At 36.3% G+C, this 19109-nt stretch overlaps 1 protein-coding gene across 1 annotated transcript in view; it reads left to right on the top strand.

The window, feature by feature from the left end:
* Positions 1-1963: 1963 nt before the first annotated feature.
* LOC150078109 (protein SSUH2 homolog) overlaps positions 1964-19109 on the top strand; it is a 215535-nt gene continuing 198389 nt past the window's right edge. Inside the window, exons 1-2 of the mRNA XM_090384941.1 lie at positions 1964-2060; positions 17878-18116. Of these exons, the coding sequence (XP_090241067.1) occupies positions 2050-2060; positions 17878-18116 (250 nt within the window). The 5' untranslated portion in view covers positions 1964-2049. The remainder of the gene's footprint in view (positions 2061-17877; positions 18117-19109) is intronic.

The raw sequence follows: 19109 nt of genomic DNA, 5'->3' as shown, positions 1-19109 counted from the left end.
GAGTGCCACAAGGATAAGTGAAATGAAATTCTCCAGGCAGGAGATCTGTCAAGACCTGTTGCAGGAGTGCAATAACTTCAAAGAGATTTTTTAAAAGCCTGATAACAGGTGATAAGACCTGGATCTTCTATTATGACCCTTATTGTAAATGCCACTCTATAGAATGGACACATCTGTCACCTCCAGTGAAGCAAAAAAAACAAACAAAAAACTGTGTTTAAAAAAGTCAAACTATAAATAAGTAAAAATATTGGCAAACTTGGTAAACCTAATAGGGCTATAAAACAAAAAAGGAATGCTCTAACACGACACCAAATTACAGTACACCTTGATAATGCCAGCCTACACCCCACCCATATGATTCAGATGAAAATCACAAACTTAGGGTTGGGAATTTTACCTCAATTTATGTATAGCCTGGACTTGGCACTCTGTCTGATTTTTTTATTTGAACATATCAATCTTTGTGGAAAACACTTTTTGAGTGATTAACTGAAAAAGACAATGACAGGCTGATTTCAACAGCAGGGTCCAGCCTTTTAGAATATATGTGAATTGGAAAAAATGTATTGATAAACAAAGTCAACACACAGAAATAATGTATTACATGCTTCCAGTGTTTGTTTTATAAATGATATAAATTTCAACTTTGTATCTAGTCTTTATACTTTCCTGACCAAAGAAACATTACTTAAAAGACTGACCCTTGTAATTTCAGTTTAGTTCCATTGTATTTTAATTTTAGTATTTCCTATAGTATAATCTATTTACCTTCCAATGAAAGCTTTTTTTATTTGTGCAAAACTTTCTTCACGTGAGCAGGTGTATCCGGTATTTTATGGATGAAATCGTTAGTTATCGGATTTTTCCAAGATGATTACCCGGTAATCCTAATAACAGCAATTCAGAAAAGGAGATCATATTATACGTTTTTTAATTTATTTTTGCTTAAGTATTTGATGTCGATTTTTTTTTTTTTTTTTTAACAGAGTAATTTTACGGATTTCTTTTCCCGTATCTTGTATGAGAAATCCATGCACGGTATTACATACTATAGATTCTAATACTTTTCGTTTTTGGGACTTTCATTTAAAAAATGAAGAAAGAAAAAGAAACGTCCTATATATTACAGGTATCACGCATGTGGATCGGCACGATCGCCCAAGCATCCTTAGCGGTCGTCACAGCAGGTAACTACTGAAAGGCAGCTTGGGAATGGATGCCAACCTTGCGTAACCACAGAATCTTAATACTCTCTCTCTCTCCGCATCATTTGGAAAAGTTTGTGGAAGAAAAGACAATCGTTAGAAATTCAGCTTGCGTGCGCCAACAATGTTCGTTAACCCAGTTCAAACAGATAAAAAGTTTGAAAATTTTGAATAGCAATTAAAAATTTATAAATCAAAATTTTACAAACTGTATATAATTTTAAATTGTACAACAGATTCTGCCTGTTGCATTTAGTGAATTTGTGTAGGGTTGGGATTAATAGAAGTAGCCGTGTTGTGTCGCAAATTGTTTAATTATAAGCAAAGCAGGTGGTGACATTTTTTGTGTTATTAGTAACGCGATTAATAACAAAAAGCCATACAATAAAAATTACTCGAAATCCAATAAACAAGAAATTTCTTAGTGTGCATGTTTAAAACGAGGATGGGGGGGGGAGTAAAACAGAAACCTATTTCTATAGGGTGCTAAAGAGGTCACTTAACAAACATGGTGCTTTGTGTTATGAAAAAACAGAATCGTGTAAATTCGCCGTGCACATTTTATCTTTCACGTTCCCCCTTCTAGAAAGATATTATTCTTTACCTTTTATAATATTTTTATAATGCAACGCATGTTTTCGTGCAGCTAAGAGAAGGGAAAAATGTAAACAAACTGGTTGGAGTATACTCCCTTTCCAAGGTCTTTGTTCTGCACAGTACGTTGGAAGAAAAAGTTATGAAAACTGTTCGGACGATCTTGATTCCAATATATTAGAAACAACAATCTCGATTTTAATACTTTGTGGAAGCGATATAATTCGAACTTAAGATTAGAAAGGGCATGGAACGTCGGTAAGTGCATTTAAAAAGTTTGAGCTAATTGATAACATTTCGTTACTGGCTAGTGAGTTCTCAAAAGTGAGCAGAAGTTCGTAGCTTTTGCGTCCATACCCGTTCCGGGCTGAGAGCTTTGTATCTTCCATACATACTAACAGAAGTATAAATAAGTTTATCAATTTGAGACAAAGGTGGACAAAGACGAAACCAGCAGTCCATCTACCATTTCTGTGAATGGTTTGGAAAAATTAACGTAGTCTATACAGCTTTTGAACACATAAGGAGTGGCTTCCGGGCTCAAGTTTTTTTTTTTTTTTTTTTGTCGAGTTCACTCCGAAGTGAACAAACTTTAGCTTATGTATATATTGGTTCTTGTAACTTCCTTTGGCTCTCTCCCTTTTTGTGATTAACCCTCTTCAAAGTTTCCAACCCACCCCCTTTGTTTTTGTACATACTGAATTATATCCGTAAATTATTGAATTATATCCATACTGAAGGAAAAAGTATACTTCATAGAAAAAAGTATTTTGTCAACGGCTATCATTGTTCATGCAGGAAAAGGGAACTCACTACAGCCATTCAAATAGGACAAGTTTGACAGTTCTTATCTGATGTGTTTACTTTCAGATTAGATTTTTGATCTGTTTGATATTTTGTACCTTAACTAGAATAAAATTTTTATTCTTTAAAATTATAAAGTATTTTATGTAAAATATTTTAAATATTTCCGTACAATACTTAGTTATGTTAATTAATTTTCATGCTAGCTAACACTGAGAAAGTGTTACTTGAATACAGGATTATTATTAGTAGTATTAGCCATATGGTGCAAGGAAGCCTGAGGCTTACGCTGCACCAGCCAAAAAAAAAAAAAAAAAATTCCCCCAGTTACCCTGAGAGAGAAAGAGGTAGAAAGGAATAACCAAGAAAGAAAAATTATTATTATTATTAGCTATGTGGTGCAAGGAAGCCTGAGGCTTATGCTGCACCAGCCAAAAAAAAAAATTCATGATTACCCAGAGAGAGAGAAGTAGAAGGGAATCATCAAGAAAGATAAGAATGATGATATCCAGCTCAGGACCCTGGGTGTGCCAAGCCCATAATCACCAGATGTGAGTCCCAGGGGTTAAATGATGATATCCAGCTCAGGACCCTAGTTATGATCCCATATTCTCAATAATTTTCTTTACTGCCCCATAAAAATTTCTGGTGAGCTTTCTTTGAAGCCTTTTAATAAGGAACAGCAAAAAGAAATTACATTTATTATAATAGGCACTGAAACCAAAATATAACCTATGCCGGATTTTATTCACACCTGTTTTTTTTTTTTTTTTTTTTTTTTTTTTTAAGATATATGAAAGCATAAGTCTTACAATGAAGACTGGTGCCACTGGCAATCTGTTCTCCTCATGTTTAATAGGAGTTTTTATAGACTGTCTGTGAGATTTAATTGTGTAATTATTGTTATCTGGTTGACTTAATGCATAATTTCATAATAACATTTTAAAAGCAATTTCAGCTGTAGTTAGCAAAAATTAAAAAAGAACAGGAGGTTAATATGTAACAACATTAACTCACACACTGATAATGCCAACTAATTGACCTATCTGGGAGGGTTACTTTACTTGTCTGACTTGCAGGGATCAAGTGAAGGTGGGATACTCTTAGAAAGCTCCTAACTGGAGAACTTTGCAATCAGTAATACAGCTAATGCTGGTCAACAAAATGAAACTTTTTTTTCTTGTAAACAGACTTTTCTAAACTAGTTTTGCACACTGATTTAAAATGTGTTCTTGGTTATTTCTAGCAACTTTAGTTTTTGCAAAACGACCAATTAAGATGATTTCATTACAAATACATGAGATCAGTTCAATTGTATTTTTATCACTTTTACAGTTTAAATCCAATACACTTTATACACACAATTAAGATAATATTACACTGTTGTAAAAAAGATAGGTACAATTTAAAAATGTATTATGGATGATTTTCTTTGGTACACTTTGTCCAGAACGTTGCAAATATCTAGGAATCGTGGTAATGTCTTGATGGAAAAGTTTTCCCTGCTCTTCACTTAATAATAACCAAGGGTTTTGATAAAGACGTATAAATGTAAATGCAAGAAATTAAGTTTCAGTAACATACAATATCCTATTTCTCTAAATGCATTGAGTAGTTTCTGAACTCTTATCTTTGTATGTAGGAGGCCTGTGGTTATTACCCAAAATGTCATTTGAAAGCCTACATCTGACTGCAAAATCTTTGTTGAATCCACTAATACTGCACACTACTCATTTTGGCTAATATATGCTTGTTGGCAGGGTGGTTAATGGCAGTAATCAGGGTATGCTCCTGCAGCAGGATCTAGAAATAGGCAGATGGGTTGAGAAGTGGTAATTGAAGTTTAACACTGACAAATGCAAGATGCTGTATGTGGGCAGCAGTAATCTGAGAATAACATACCAACTGTGTGGCACCACACTCAAAGCAGAGAACGAAGAAGATGGGACATTTTGCAGTCAGGTGTGAAGTTTTCTCTCTGCAGTGAAGATGGACCATCAGGGTTTTGTTAGCAGGATAAGGAGATGATTGTCCTGTTGTATAAGGCAGTGGTTGGGCCACACCTTGAATAGCCCACACAAGTCTGAATGCCTTATTTTAGGAAGCATATGGTAGTATTAGCCATGTAGCGCAAGTTAGCCACAGGCTTTTGTAACACTAGTCAAAAGAAAATATAATAAAATAAAACAAATGAAAAAAAATAATAATAAAGAATAATCAGAAACGAGCTAGTCAGAAAAGAGCAATAAGATTAGTGATGGGAACAAAAGGGTGCTTTTGACAAGAAAGGCTTCAGTTCTGTAAATTGCTGCACTTGGAGACTAGGCACCTGCAAGGAGATCTGATTGAGGTATTTAAGGCTTTGAATGAAATGAGGAAGTGCAATGCTTGATGGGATCTTCCTCTTTCTAGGACTACATGCAAAGAGGGGCATAAATTCAAATTGAGAAGGGATTATAGGATGAAAGTTTACTTTCAGCCAGTGGATAGTTGATTGTTGAAACAAGCTTTCATATGATGCTATGGAAGTGGATAGTTTGAATAAATTTATGGATGGACTAGACAAATTATTAGAGGGGTCGAGAAGTGGTGTTTTTTTTTTGGCCGATGCTGTATAAGCATGCTTTCTTGCATCATTTGCGATTACTAATAGTAATAATAATAAATAAATAATTATATTCATGTAGGTTGCCTGAATGGGTATGTGAGTTATATAATTAGTCTCATCACAAGAACTTAAAAGTACAAACCAATTGATGTGCTAGAAAAAAACTGATATGGAATCAGCATTCACAGATCTATCTAGTCCATATACGTTCAGTGTAATTACTTCTTCAAAATCTTTTTTTTCTTTTTTTTTTTTAACATTTCTTGATTGCATTTGTTGTAGCTGCCATAACATCTGCTTTACTAGAAAATAATCACACCTTTAAAGAGTTCTTTAGTTTGGATAAAAAATAAAAATCATACAGCCCAAGGGCAAGTGGCTAAGGAAGATCTTGTGACATAGTTACAGTGTTTGGAAAGGTATTCAGAAACTGTTTATTAATTGCTATGTACATGAATTGGAGTAATTATCAATTAATAAATGTTAATAAGTAATTACTCAATAAATTACCAATTTTAACTTTCTCATAGATCTGTTTCTTTCTTCTAATTGCATCTCTCAAGTAATGTTTTCTCAAGTATTAGTATTAGCCATGTAGTGCAAGTTAGCCACAGGCTTTTGTTGCACTGGTCAAAATAAAATATAATAAAATAAAACAAATAAAAAAAAATAATAATAAAGAATAATCAACAACAGTAACAAAAGAATAAAATAATAATAATAAATAAATCAAAAATAATGAAAATATAAAGATATAAAAAAATAAAATATATATAAAGAGTATATAAGAAAATAGACTAATTATGTTCTCCCTCCCCTCACCAAAAATTCAGAGGTCAATTAGCCAGTTGACTTTTGAATGTCTTCAAATTGTTAGCCTCAACTACTCATGGAGGTAACTTGTTCTGGTAATCAACAACTCACTGGCTGAAAGAGAACTTTGTAGAATCCAGCCTAAACTTCTTCCCTCATAATTTGAATTTTAGTACATAGTCTTATTAACATATAACATTCTTCTGTAAATTTGCAATGAATTGTTATAATAAATAAATAATTATAATTGTAGCATAACTCTTTCTTTAGAACTGTCAATCTGAATTTTTTCTTCCCAGTGATATGGGAGATAGTACAGTAGTAATAGAGGCATGTGATTCAAAAAAGCAAGCGTATTAGCTTATGTAGCATCAGCCAAAAAAAAAAAAAAACAATTTCATACATCCATTCCCCCAAAAAAGTTTGTCCAGTTCATCTATGAATTTATTTAAGCTATCAACTTCCATAACAACAGATGGAAGTTTGTTCCAGCAATCAACTACCTGCTGGCTAAAGGCAAATTTCTGCACATCTATTCTACAACTGTATTTCCGCAATTTGAATTTATGCCCTCCCCCCGTTCATAATCTAAATAAGCGGAAGAATCCCATCAGAATTGAGCTCAACCCATTCAAGGCCTTATACACCTCAATCAGATCACCTCACAGGTGCCTAGTCTCCAGCCACTGCAGTTTGCAGAACTTAAGCCTTTCTTGGTAAGAGGACATTTCATTCCCCTCACCAATCTTGTTACCCTTCTCTGTACACACTCAAGCAACTCTACGTCCTTCCTAAAATGAGGCCTCCAGATCTGTACGCAGTATTGAAGGCATTGCCTAACAATTTCCTTATAAAAAGGGATAATCAACTCCTTTTCCCTACTAGCAAAATTCCTGTATATCATTGACAATACTCCATGACCTGCTCTGGCAGCCTGTCTGCACTGCTCAAAAAATTAAAAATTTGACTGCACAATTACCCCCAGGTCTTTTTCATTTTCTATCACCCTAAGTGTAGTATTACACAGTTGGTAACTTTCTCTGGAGTTACTTCTACCCATATGCAGTACTTTATATTTGTCAACCTTAAACTTCAGTTGCCACTTCTCAGCACATCTGCCCAACTTTTCTAGATCCTGTTGCAGTAGCACACTGCCATTACTGGATTAATAACCCTGCCAACCTTAGTATCTTCTGCAAACTTGGATATTAAGCCTGATATACCTTCATCAATATCATTGATAAATATATAAAACAACAGTGGGCCTAACACCAAACCCTGGGGGACTCCACTAATAACATTACTCCATCAAGAGCAGTATCCATTGATTACCAATCTTTGTCACCTTGCACTCAACCATCCTTTTATCCATAGTAGCAACTTGCCCAATGTGTGGCACTTCCATAGCCAGGTGGGCGGAGCAGCAGTGCATAGCATATGCTTCTTGATTAGACCGGGGTTCGAGCCGTGACCACCAAATACGGAGGATACAGAAGGGTCAGGGAATTACCATTGCATATCCCCAGAGCAATATGGCCTTAGTTGCTAATGCTCCTAAAAACCAAATAACAACAACAGCTCCAATTTATACAGTAGTTGTCCATGCACAACAGTATCAAAAGCTTTCCTGAAATCCAAGTATATGATATCAAAATTATTTTTTGCATCCAGTTCCTTTGTAACCACATCATAGTATCAAATCAAATTTTTCAGACAAGACTTTCCTTTAACAAATCCCATGCTGTGTTTGAACTATTGCTACTGTGTTGTCTAGGTGATTCTGTATCAACTCTTTAATTTAATCAGTGACTCCATTATTTTCCTGGGAACAGAAGTTAAACTAACATGTTTATAATTACTTGTCACCCTTTGATGTCCCTTTGTGAATTGGAGGTAAATTCGCACAGATCCAGTCCGTGAGGACTCCCCTGAGTCTCGGCTTTTTTGTCCAATGAAAGGCTGTCATAATTATGGCTAAGGGTTTGCTTAATTCCTTTACTGTCTCCTTTAATATAACTGGATAGATCCCATCTACCCCAGGTGCCTTTCTTATAAATAACTTCAACAATTTCTCCTCCACTTTGCTCTCAGTTATTAGAAAATCATTAAGCACTCTGTTAAAGTTTGATAAACTTCTGGAATTCTCATCCCTTAATAACTCCTCCTGTGAATCTGAATGCAAAATACTCATTCAGACTGTCAGCTATATGAACAGGATTATCAACAGTCGAACCATCGATATCAAGTGGACCAATCTGATTCATCCCCTACCTTCTAGAGTTTATATAAGTAAAGAAGTCCTTGCTGTTTTTCTTAGCATCCTTTGCCAAGTTTTTTGAATTGTCTTGTCTTGTCTGAAAAATTTGATAGGATATTATGATGTGGTTACAATGGAATTGGATGCAAAAAATTATTTTGATATCATATATTTGGATTTCAGGAAAGCTTTTGACACTGTTGCACATGGAAGACTATTGTACAAATTGTAGCAGAATGGTGTTAAGGGTAAGTTGCTACAATGGATAAAAGGATGGTTGAGTGGGAGAAGACAGAGGGTGCTGCTCTTCGTGGACTAATGTTATTAGTGGAGTCCCACAGGGTTCGGTGTTGGGTCTTCTGTTGTTTTGTATATTTATCAATGATATTGATGAAGGTATATCAGGCTTAGTGTCGAAGTTTGCAGATGATACAAAGGTTGGCAAGGTTGTTAATGACAGTAATGGCAGTGTGCTATTGCAACAGGATCTAGATAATTTGGGCGGATGGGCTAAGAAGTGGCAACTGAAGTTTAACCTTGACAAATGCAAAGTACTGCATATGGGTAGAAGTAACCCCAGAGAAATGTACCAACTGTGTGGTACTACACTTAAGGTGGTAGAAAATGAAAAAGACCTTGGAGTAATTGTGTAGTTAGATATGAAGTTTTCTGAGCAATGCAGACAGGCTGCCAGGGCGGGTCATGGGGTTTTGTCAATGATATATATAAGAATTTTGCTAGCAGGGAGAAGGAGGTGATTGTCCCTCTGTATAAGGCAATGGTCAGGCCACGCCTTGAGTACTGCGTACAGGTCTGGAGGCCTCATTTTAGGAAGGTTGTGAAGCTTGAATGTGTACAGAGAAGGGCAACAAGATTGGTGAGGGGAATGAAGGGATCCTCTTACCAAGAGAGGCTTAAGTTCTACAAATTGCAGTGGCTGGAGACTAGGCACTGCACAGTGATCTGATTGAGGTGTATAAGGCCTTGAATGGGTTGAGCATGCTGAATTCTGATGGGATCCTTCCACTTGTTCAGATTATGAACCTAAGGGGGCATAAATTCAAATTAAGAAAAGACAGATGTAGAATAGATGTACAGAAATTTGTCTTTAGCCAGCGGGTGGTTAATTGCTGGAACAAACTTCCATCTGTCGTTGTGGAAGTTGATAGGTTAAATAAATTTAAGGAGGAACTGGACAGACATTTGGAGGGAATGGTGTGATTTTTTTTTTTTTTTTTTGGCTGGTGCTGCATAAGCTCATACACTTGCTTTCTTGCATCACATGCCATTACTACTACTACTAATTGATTACAGACTAGCTTTATCTGCCATAGGCTTCTGTGTCGCCTGATAATTTATATGTATCCTATGCATTTTTGTCTTTGCCACGAGTCTCATTAATTTATCTGACATCCCACTTAGGGCTAAACCTTGAGCAGTATTTCTTATTCGGTATGAAAAGCCTAGTAGCTTCCACGATTAATTCCTTGAATGCTTCCCATGTAGAATTTGCTATTGGTAACATTACCAGTTGGTCCCATTTTATAGAATTTAAAAACTGTTTCAGACCACTGTAGACCACTTTAGAATTTCATTCAGAGGTTTGACATTTTTCTATAGGTTGTTAAAGGTAACATTACATTTCATTCTGTCATTATTGTCCTGGATTACTATAACAAATGTCAGTCTCAGATGAGCATATCATGGTTTTTTCCTCTGGGAAACTCTGCTTTTTTGTCCAGAAAACAGACCACAGAACACACAATTTACAGTCAGTATACACGGAGCAATATGACCTTAGTCGCTGATGCTCCTAAAACGCCACTATAACAACAACAACATGTCAACAAGCTATTTTTAAAGTTCTGTTTACTCTGACAATCAAAGAGATCAAGGAGTTTAACACTAGTCATTTAACAAGAATATCACCAACCATATTTTGCAATAATGTGGATTCAAACTATGGTCAGTGTTTTACTATGTTTAGTGCACATACTTACTTCACTTCATGTTGATCACTTGGCTAGCTACACAGCTTGTAGTATGCTTTTGGGAATGGTACATACCAAAAGAGTTGGAGGTGGGGGGGGTGATATGGAAGCTTAATTCAATGTGGCTATTGATAAAGCTTTTTCATTGCCTGTATCAACAATCTAGTTTAGTCTTTGAAGCTGATTTATTCAGCAAAAAGCAAAATTTTATAGATTTTTTTTTTGTTCAAAAAGTGAGATTCTGAAAAATGACAGTTTGAAAACTGAACTATCAGCAACAGATAAAAATAGACCTTTATACATATACAACAAAAAATGCTAACTATTCTAAAAAAATTTTAACATTCTGAGTAGGTAAAAAATTTTACCTAGATTTGGAAAATCTTTGGTCTGATTCTGGAACATTTTAATCCTACCTTTATAATTAAGCAAGTGATGAAATCTTTCATACAAAGTGAAAAGTGATGCTTTCAGCTTTATAACATAAGATGAAAGATCATAGTAATAGGTTGCAATCAGTGATGGGGGAGTGACTGACCAGACAACAAAGCCAAGTGGATATAGGGTCTAGACATATATGGTTTTGTGGATTAGAAGTGTATTATTATTTTTTTTTTGGCTTTGCCCTAGGCACCAAAATTATGTGCTATAACAGTGGTTGTAATTAGACACTTGGTAATTAGACTTGCATTAGCATTAGTTGAGGCATGTGATGCAAGAAAGCAAGCTTATACAGCATCAGCCAAAAAAAAAAAAATAAAAACGTTCCCATTTCACCCATCCGGTCACTCCAAACTTCCGAAACAACAGATGGAAATCTGGTCCAGCAATCAACTACCTGCTGGCTAAAGGCAAACTTACGCACATCTATTTTACAACTGCCTTTCCTCAGTTTGAATCTATGCCCCCTCAGGTTCTTAATCTGAGCAAGCGAAAGTGTCCCTTCAGCATTGAGCCTACTCAAACCATTCAAGACCTTATACACCTTGATCAGATCACCTCGCACGTGCCTAGTCTCCAGATGCTGCAACTTGCAGAACTTAAGCCTTTCTTTGTTCCTCTCACCAATCTCGTTGCCCTTCTCTATACCCATTCTAGCAACTCTACATCCTTCCTAAAATGAGGCCTCCAAACCTGTACACAGTACTCTAGGTGTGGCCTGACCACTACCTTATACAAAGGGATAACCACCTCCTTGTATCTGCTAGCAAAATTCCTATATATCATTGACAAAACTCCATGACCTGCTCTGGCAGCCCGTCAGCACTGCTCATAGAACTTCATATCTGACTGCACAATTACTCCCAGGTCTTTTTCATTTTCTACCACCTCCCTGAGTGTAGTACCACACAGTTGGTACATTTCTCTGGGGTTACTTCTACCCATATGCAGTACTTTGCATTTGTCAATGTTAAACTTCAGTTGCCACTTCTCAGCCCATCTGCCCAAATTTTCTAGATCCTGTTGCAGTAGCACACTGCCATTACTGTCATTAACAACCCTGCCAAACTTTGTATCATCTGCAAACTTTGACACTAAGCCTGATATAAGTAGGTTGTAGTGAGATAACAAAGGGAACAGTGCTAACAAAATGTATCTGAAAACACCCAAAATAATAATATTTTCGCTGTAAAACACTTTCTTTGATGATGATATCTGTTCTCTTGCTCAGACTACACCAAGGGAGCATAAATTCGAGCTGAGGAAGGATGGTTGCAGGTTGAATGTGCAGAATGCCTTCAGGCAGAGGATGGTTCATTGTCGGAACAAACTCCCATCTAGTGGAGGTGGGTACTTGGAATAAATTCAAGGAAGAACTAGGTAAACTGTTAAAGGGGATGGATAGGTGAAATGGGAAGTGTTAGGAGTTTTTTTTTTTTTTAGGCTGATGGTTTATGAGTTTGCTTTCTTGCATTATTTGCCACTACTACTACAATATGATGCAAGGGAGAAATGTTTAATTACCCATTTTTTTTTTTTTTTTTTTTTTTATGAAATCTCCAAACATGAAAGGTATCAAAACCTATAGTACTTAGTACTGTGCATAAGTTGAAGGAGATGGTGAGGGAAGGGATGCTGGAAACTTTGTTCTGGAGATTAAACATGTGTTTCACCACATGTTTAATCTCCAATAAGAAAAGTGGTGGTATTGCACTGGTTGATTAGAGTCATCTACCACGTAATGTTAGTATTAGTACCAGTAAGTATTACTAGTATTACTGTGCATGGGTTGGAAAATATGGGAGGGAGATGCTGGAAACTTTGCTCTGGAGACTGAACATATAATAGAAATGTTATTAGCATTATGTTAATAATTGGTAGATGTTTGTACTTAATTAATAAATGTAAAAAAAAGAAAAAGAAAGCTGTAAATACAAATGTAGATAACAAAAATATTAAATTCTGTTTTGAAAAATGCATAATTAGTGGTAAGAACTGGTCTTGCAGCCACTTGCTGCAACAACCCATATGGCCTATGATCTGCAGCAGTTTCTGTTTTGGCCCCTAGCCTAAAAAGGTTTGACATCCTTGAATTAAAAGATAGAAAGTCATCTATTTGTTCATTTCTGCCAAAAATTTTTTTCAAACTTTTAAGTTTATCTAAACTGTCCACTTCCCCCAATCTATTACTCTTGGCTGAATGAAAATTTCTGCACATCTGTTATACAATCATCCTTTTTTAATTTAAATTTATGCTTCCTTGTATATACAGGGTGTCCCAGGAGGAAAGGTCAATATTCCAGGAGGTGAAAGGATAGGTCATTTTAAGCAAAAAAGTTCATATAAACATGTGCCCTATCCTGAATGGTTTCTGAAATAGAGGCATTTGAATATTTATTTTTCAAGTGACAAATTTGGAACAGTTTATAATAAATTTTCAAAAATGCCACTGTCAACTTCAATGCACTTTTCTACTCTCATGAGAACATGGCGTGTTGCTTGTCTAAGTGTATCTTCACGTTCCTTTATATGGGCAACAGCATCCATTATGCAAGCTAGCAGATCATCTCTTGTATCCACCTTTCTTCTGTACACTTCACTCTTCATCCAACCCCACAAACAAAAATCTAATGGGGTTAGGTCTGGAGATCTTGGTGGCCAGTTAATGGCACCACCATGACCAATCTACCGATTAAGGAAATTTCGGTCCAGATGTTGCTTCACACATCTGGTAGAATGAGAAAGGGCCCCGTCATGCTGAAAGTACATAGCACACTGTGTGGCCAAAGGCACGTCCTCTAGTTGTTCACCTAATGTTTTTTGCAAAAATGAAGGTAATTTTGTCCTGTCATTCGATGTTCTAAAATAATGAGACCTATCAACAGGTTATTGATCATACCGCACCACACATTGATTGAGAAACAAACTTGGAAATTTGTTTCCACTGTACCATGTGGATTCTCGTGCGACCATTGATGAGTGTTACATGTGTTGTTTATTTCATTCTGGGTAAACGTGGCTTCATAAGTAAATAGTATTGATGGAAGCACTTCACGACTGGCATTTAACCAATGACAAAATTCAAGACGCGTGGCACTGTCCCCTACGTGAAGAATTTGCACACGCTGTGGGTGAAATGGGTACAAGCTCTCTTCATGTAGTGTTTGCCATACATGTGTTCGTGAAACACCGAGACATTAAGAAAGTCTTCGCGTGCTAATTATAGGAATAAGCTGAACCATGTTCAGAATGTGTTCCTGTTCCTGCACATTTTCTTGATGTCCTCGTTCAGATGAAACACGAGCACTGGGAACATGCCACTTTCATGCAATGCGTTGGAAACTTTTGAAAACTCTCTACGATCAGGTGCCTTCGTAGCCAGGTGGGCAGGAGCAGCAGTGCGTAGACAACGCTTCTTGATTAGAGCTGGGTTCGAGCCCATGACCACCAAATACGGAGAATGCGGAAAGGTCAGGGAATGACCACTGCACATCCCCGGAGCAATATGGCCTTAGTTGCTAATGCTCCTAAAAACCAAATAACTAACTCACTCAACGATCCGGAATTCGACGTGTAGGTAAGCACCAAGGGTATTTTTCAACAGCAGCAGAAACACTACCATCGCAGGAGCTGTAAACATACAGCATATCTGCATATTTGGCATTACTAAAAATGTGCGGCATTTTTAGCAAACACTTCTACAATTAGAACTGACAACTGACGCTACTCGCTGATTCACTTGCAGCCTGATTCACTTCTACAGTCACAACAATCAACTGATAACTGGCAACTGACAATCAAATGGCACAGTCTGATGGGAGGGAAGGAAAATATTGTGTGCCAATTTCAAAACAAATGTACATTAAAGTAGCACTATCTCGGAAACCTTTCGGGATAGGGCACATGTTTATAAGAACTTTTTTGCTTAAAATGACCTATCCTTTCACCTCCTGGAATATTGACCTTTACTCCTGGGACACCCTGTATATCATCTGAGAAAGAGTAAGGTACCATCAGCATTTTGTTCACTTAACCCTTTTAAAGCCTCATATGCTTCTTTAAAATCACCATGTAAATGCCTAGATTCCAGATATTGCAATTTACAGAAACTCAGTCTTTCTTGGTGAAATATCATTTTTGTGTCCCCAACAATCTTGTTGCCATTCTTTGTACCCTTTCCAGCAGATCCATGTCCTTCCTAAAATGAAGTTTCCAAACCTGTATGCAGTATTCCAGTATTGCTGTATATCATTGACAAAATCCCATGACAGAATGTCTTGCATTACTTATTTAACCACTGACTCCATTATTTTCCCTGGAACATCAGTCAGTTTTACAGGTCTGTAATTACTCACTTCTTCCCTTGATCTCGCCTTTGTTAATAGAAAAGACATTCGTGATTACTCTCAAGATGTTCTGTACATATTGCACATTATTATTATTGCTGCTCTTATATTATTTCTCCCTGATCGGGGATTCCACCTCGTGACGGATATTGCTACCAAGTACACAGGGTAGTTGTTGTTATGTCTGATGTTACTGTTGGTCGAGGAATTCTCTGACAATCCTACAGGCGTTCAGGATTGCGACTTTCTGGAATTCCTTGTAGGTGTTTGCTGGGAGACCTATTGCTGCTAGGCTGTTATGTAGGTTTTTTGGCACCATACCTGTGGTTGACACGATGATCGGGGTGGTCGTTACTTGTTGCATATGCCACATCTCTTTGATCTCCTGTCTTAGGTTCGTGTACTTCCTGATTTTTCCCCATGGATTTTCTGCAGGTTGCCAGTGTTAGGTACTGCTATGTCAATCAGATAGGTAGCCTTTTCCTTCTTGTCCACAAGGGTTATGTCCGGTCTGTTGTGCGGGATTGTCCTATCCATTATTATGGCGTGGTCCCAGTACAGCTTGTGGGTTGGGGTCTCTAGTACTGCCTGGGGTTCGTACTTGTAGTACGGTACACTTTCTTCGATCAACTGGTATTTCCTTGCTAGCTTCTGATGTATTATCCTGGCTACCTGGTTGTGTCTGTGAGTGTACTCAGTCTGGGTTATTATTATTATATTATTTCTCCCTGATTGGGGGATTCCACTCCTTGACGGGTACTGCTACCAAGTACACAGGGTGGTTGTAATGTCTGGTGTTACTGTTGGTTGAGGAAATCACTGACTATCCTACAGGTGTTCAGGATTGCAACTTTCTGGAGTTCCTTGTAGGTGTTCTCTGGGAGACCTATTGCTGCTAGGCTGCTATGTAGTCTTTGGTACCATACTGGTGGTTGACACGATGATTGGGATGGTTGATACTTCTTCCATTTGCCACATCTCCTTGATCTCATGTCTCAGGTTCTTGTACTTCCTAATTTTTTCCTCATGGGTTTTCTGGACATTGCTAGTGTTGGGCACCACTGTGTCAATCAGGTAGGTAGCCTTTTCCATCTTGTCCACAAGGGTTATGTCCGGTCTGTTGTGCGGGATGGTCTTATCCGTTATTATGGTGCGGTCTCAGTACAGCTTGTGGGTTCGGGTCTCTAGTACTGCCTGGGGTTCGTACTTGTAGTATGGTACACTTTCTTTGGTCAACTGGTATTTCCTCTCTAGCTTCTGATGTATTATCCTGGCTACCTGGTCTATGAGTGTACTCAGTTTGGGTGATCACCTTGCACCCCGCGGTGATGTGTTGGATCGTTACTGAGGCCAGGTGGCATGGTCGACATGTGTCATCTGATATTCTGGGCTCCTTTGTGATGTATTTTCTATAGTTTCTGATGTTATTATTATCATTATTACTATCTACATGGTGCAAGGAAGCTCGAGGCTTATGCTGCACCAGCCAAAAAAAAAAAAAAAAAAAATTCCCAAGCTACCCTGAGAGAGAGAGAGAGTCAAAAGTAGAAGGGAATCACCAAGAAAGAGAAGAATGATAATATCCAGCTCAGGACCCTGGGTATGCCAGGCCCATACCAGATGTGAGCCCCTGGGGTTAGCTCCTGGACCCTGAAAATATTGTATCTCTCAGTTACCCAGCCCACTAGTTGCTAAGTAATTCCCATATTTATAGAAGCAGAAAATTCTGTTTCCATAGCTACCTGTTAGTAACAAATTACTCTCTGTACAAGAAAAACTTTGCTGGTCTTCAGCTTACTACACAATGCTAAAACTGATTTGGTGTAATCACAATGTTAAAACTTTCAGTTTAATACACAGTGCTAAAACTGTTTCAGTTTACTGCACAATATTAAAACTATCCAGATTTATAGCTTTTGAGCAATGTGAGAACTTGCATTGTATGTGTGAAACAGATCTTTGCTTTCTTCTTCTTTTGAATAATCACTGTTACAGAAATTTTCTTTTTACAAAAGAAAATTACTGTAACAGTCATGACTGTTCAAATAGGTACAATAGTGAAACATATTCAATGGGGAGGGGGAATCTTTACAATAGAAAAAAACTATTATATATTCTTTCTTTGATGCTGTTGCATCTACTAACAAAAGTTCAAGGAAATTTATCTATTGGCAGCCATATAAATTTCCAAAAACTGATGTCTAGTTGAAACTTTCACTTGTATGCACTTACCTTTCACACAAAAGGAGAAAACAAACAAAAAAAAAAAAAAAAAAAAACTTATGATATTCATAATGAATTGTTTTTTTTGAAATTTGTATGTTTATAAAATGTTTCTATTATTTATATATTTGACTTAATAAAATTTAGAAGCAAATTTTTTATTGTATTTTTGTGTATGAAATCAAATAAATATGAAAATTTTTGAAAAATAACTAGCTTTTATAAGTAACCAGGAAAAAACAATTTTCAAGAAATTTTCACAAATGCTGGTCTGCTATCAAGTTTCCTTTTCGGGTCTTTCTGACCCAGGTCAAAAATAAATTGTAGAGGGTTGAAAATTTCACGTGTCCCCTCTTGAAAAGAATCAAAATAATCCTATTCTTACCAGCACATTAATAAGAAAATTGCTTCCAATATTTTGTGTGATCAACTGTAATGTTTAAGGTTCATTTTATTCAACCTAACATTTATATAATTTAATTAAGGCATGTGAGTAATCAAATCGTGAGCACTGTATATTTTAATTTAAAATTTTATGTATCCCTAATAAGTTAATTTAGATTTTTAATGGTTCTGGTTATTTGTTTTCTAGCTATCCATTACCTAACTCAGAAACAGATATTGCAGTGCCCTCTGCTCCTCCATTATCTTCAGAACTGCACTGGTCATGTCCCCCTACAAATCCAAATGTGAACTCATACTATGATACTGTGTGGCAACAAAAAAATAAGCAAACTATTTATCCATCACTAAATGGAAATGAAATTAATTTTGAGCATGCTAATGTTTGTCAGAAAGAAAATGAGATATATCACAGTTTGTCAAACAATAGTAAGTAAACTTTCTCTTTCTCTCCCTTCCCCTTTCTGAAATCCATTAAACTGAGGGTTTACTGCATAATTATTGTATATTAATTAATACTAAAAAAGTAATATGGACACAAAGTTGGCTTAGATTTAATATACATTAATTATTTCTTGGCAAACTGATACTTGGCCCACTCTGTACTATGTTTTATGTCAAGTGCTAATCAAAAAGGATTGAGATTGAATACATTGCAGTTCTTTCACTAATGTGAACCATCCTATTTGTACTTGTAGTAATTTGCATATGAACAGAGGCATAGGGCTTGCTGGGACTGGGGAACTACCAAACATTGTAAAAAAAAACATACATGAGAATGTACAATTCATTTTATTTTATAAATATTTTCTATTGCAGATACAGTTAAATCTTTCTGTTGCAGTTTTTAATAGGTTTCAGTCATTTATGGATGAACTTTACAGTATATATCATCCATCATGAAAAAATTCAAGAAAACTTGAGTATTTATGCAAGTCTTCTAGAAGTTGAAATTTTAAAAATTAGTTGAGTTTGAGTACAAGGTAAATAGTTTCAAGCTTTAGGTCAGTGTCTGTGGTATGGGAAAATTATGAAGTTCTAGTTAAGCACTTTACAGAGGCACAAGATGACAATAGTCACAGAGATGCAAAAGAAAAAAGTATATACCCTGGACTTTAGAAAATTATTTCAGCCAAATTTGTTTTGGATCTTGCATTGATGTGTGATGCATTGCAGGAATTATATGAACTTTGTCTTGAATTGCGATCTCATGAAATGAATTTATATAAAGTACATTAGAATTAAAAATTTTTGATGAAAGAATTACTACACTTGGACCTTATTACAAATATGCTGTTAATGCAGTTGACAGTTTGAAGTTTAAAAATGTACTTCTTCATAAAATTGGAAATATTTATAATGAACCTATAAACTCAGATGTGTTTTATAATTCAAAAGTGTCTATTGAAAAAATATTACTAT

Source organism: Mastigoproctus giganteus, chromosome 11, assembly GCF_048544385.1.
Source record: "Mastigoproctus giganteus isolate SK-2022 chromosome 11, ASM4854438v1, whole genome shotgun sequence".
Classification (NCBI taxonomy): Eukaryota; Metazoa; Arthropoda; class Arachnida; order Uropygi; family Thelyphonidae; genus Mastigoproctus; species Mastigoproctus giganteus.
This window is presented reverse-complemented; position numbering and strand designations above follow the sequence as displayed.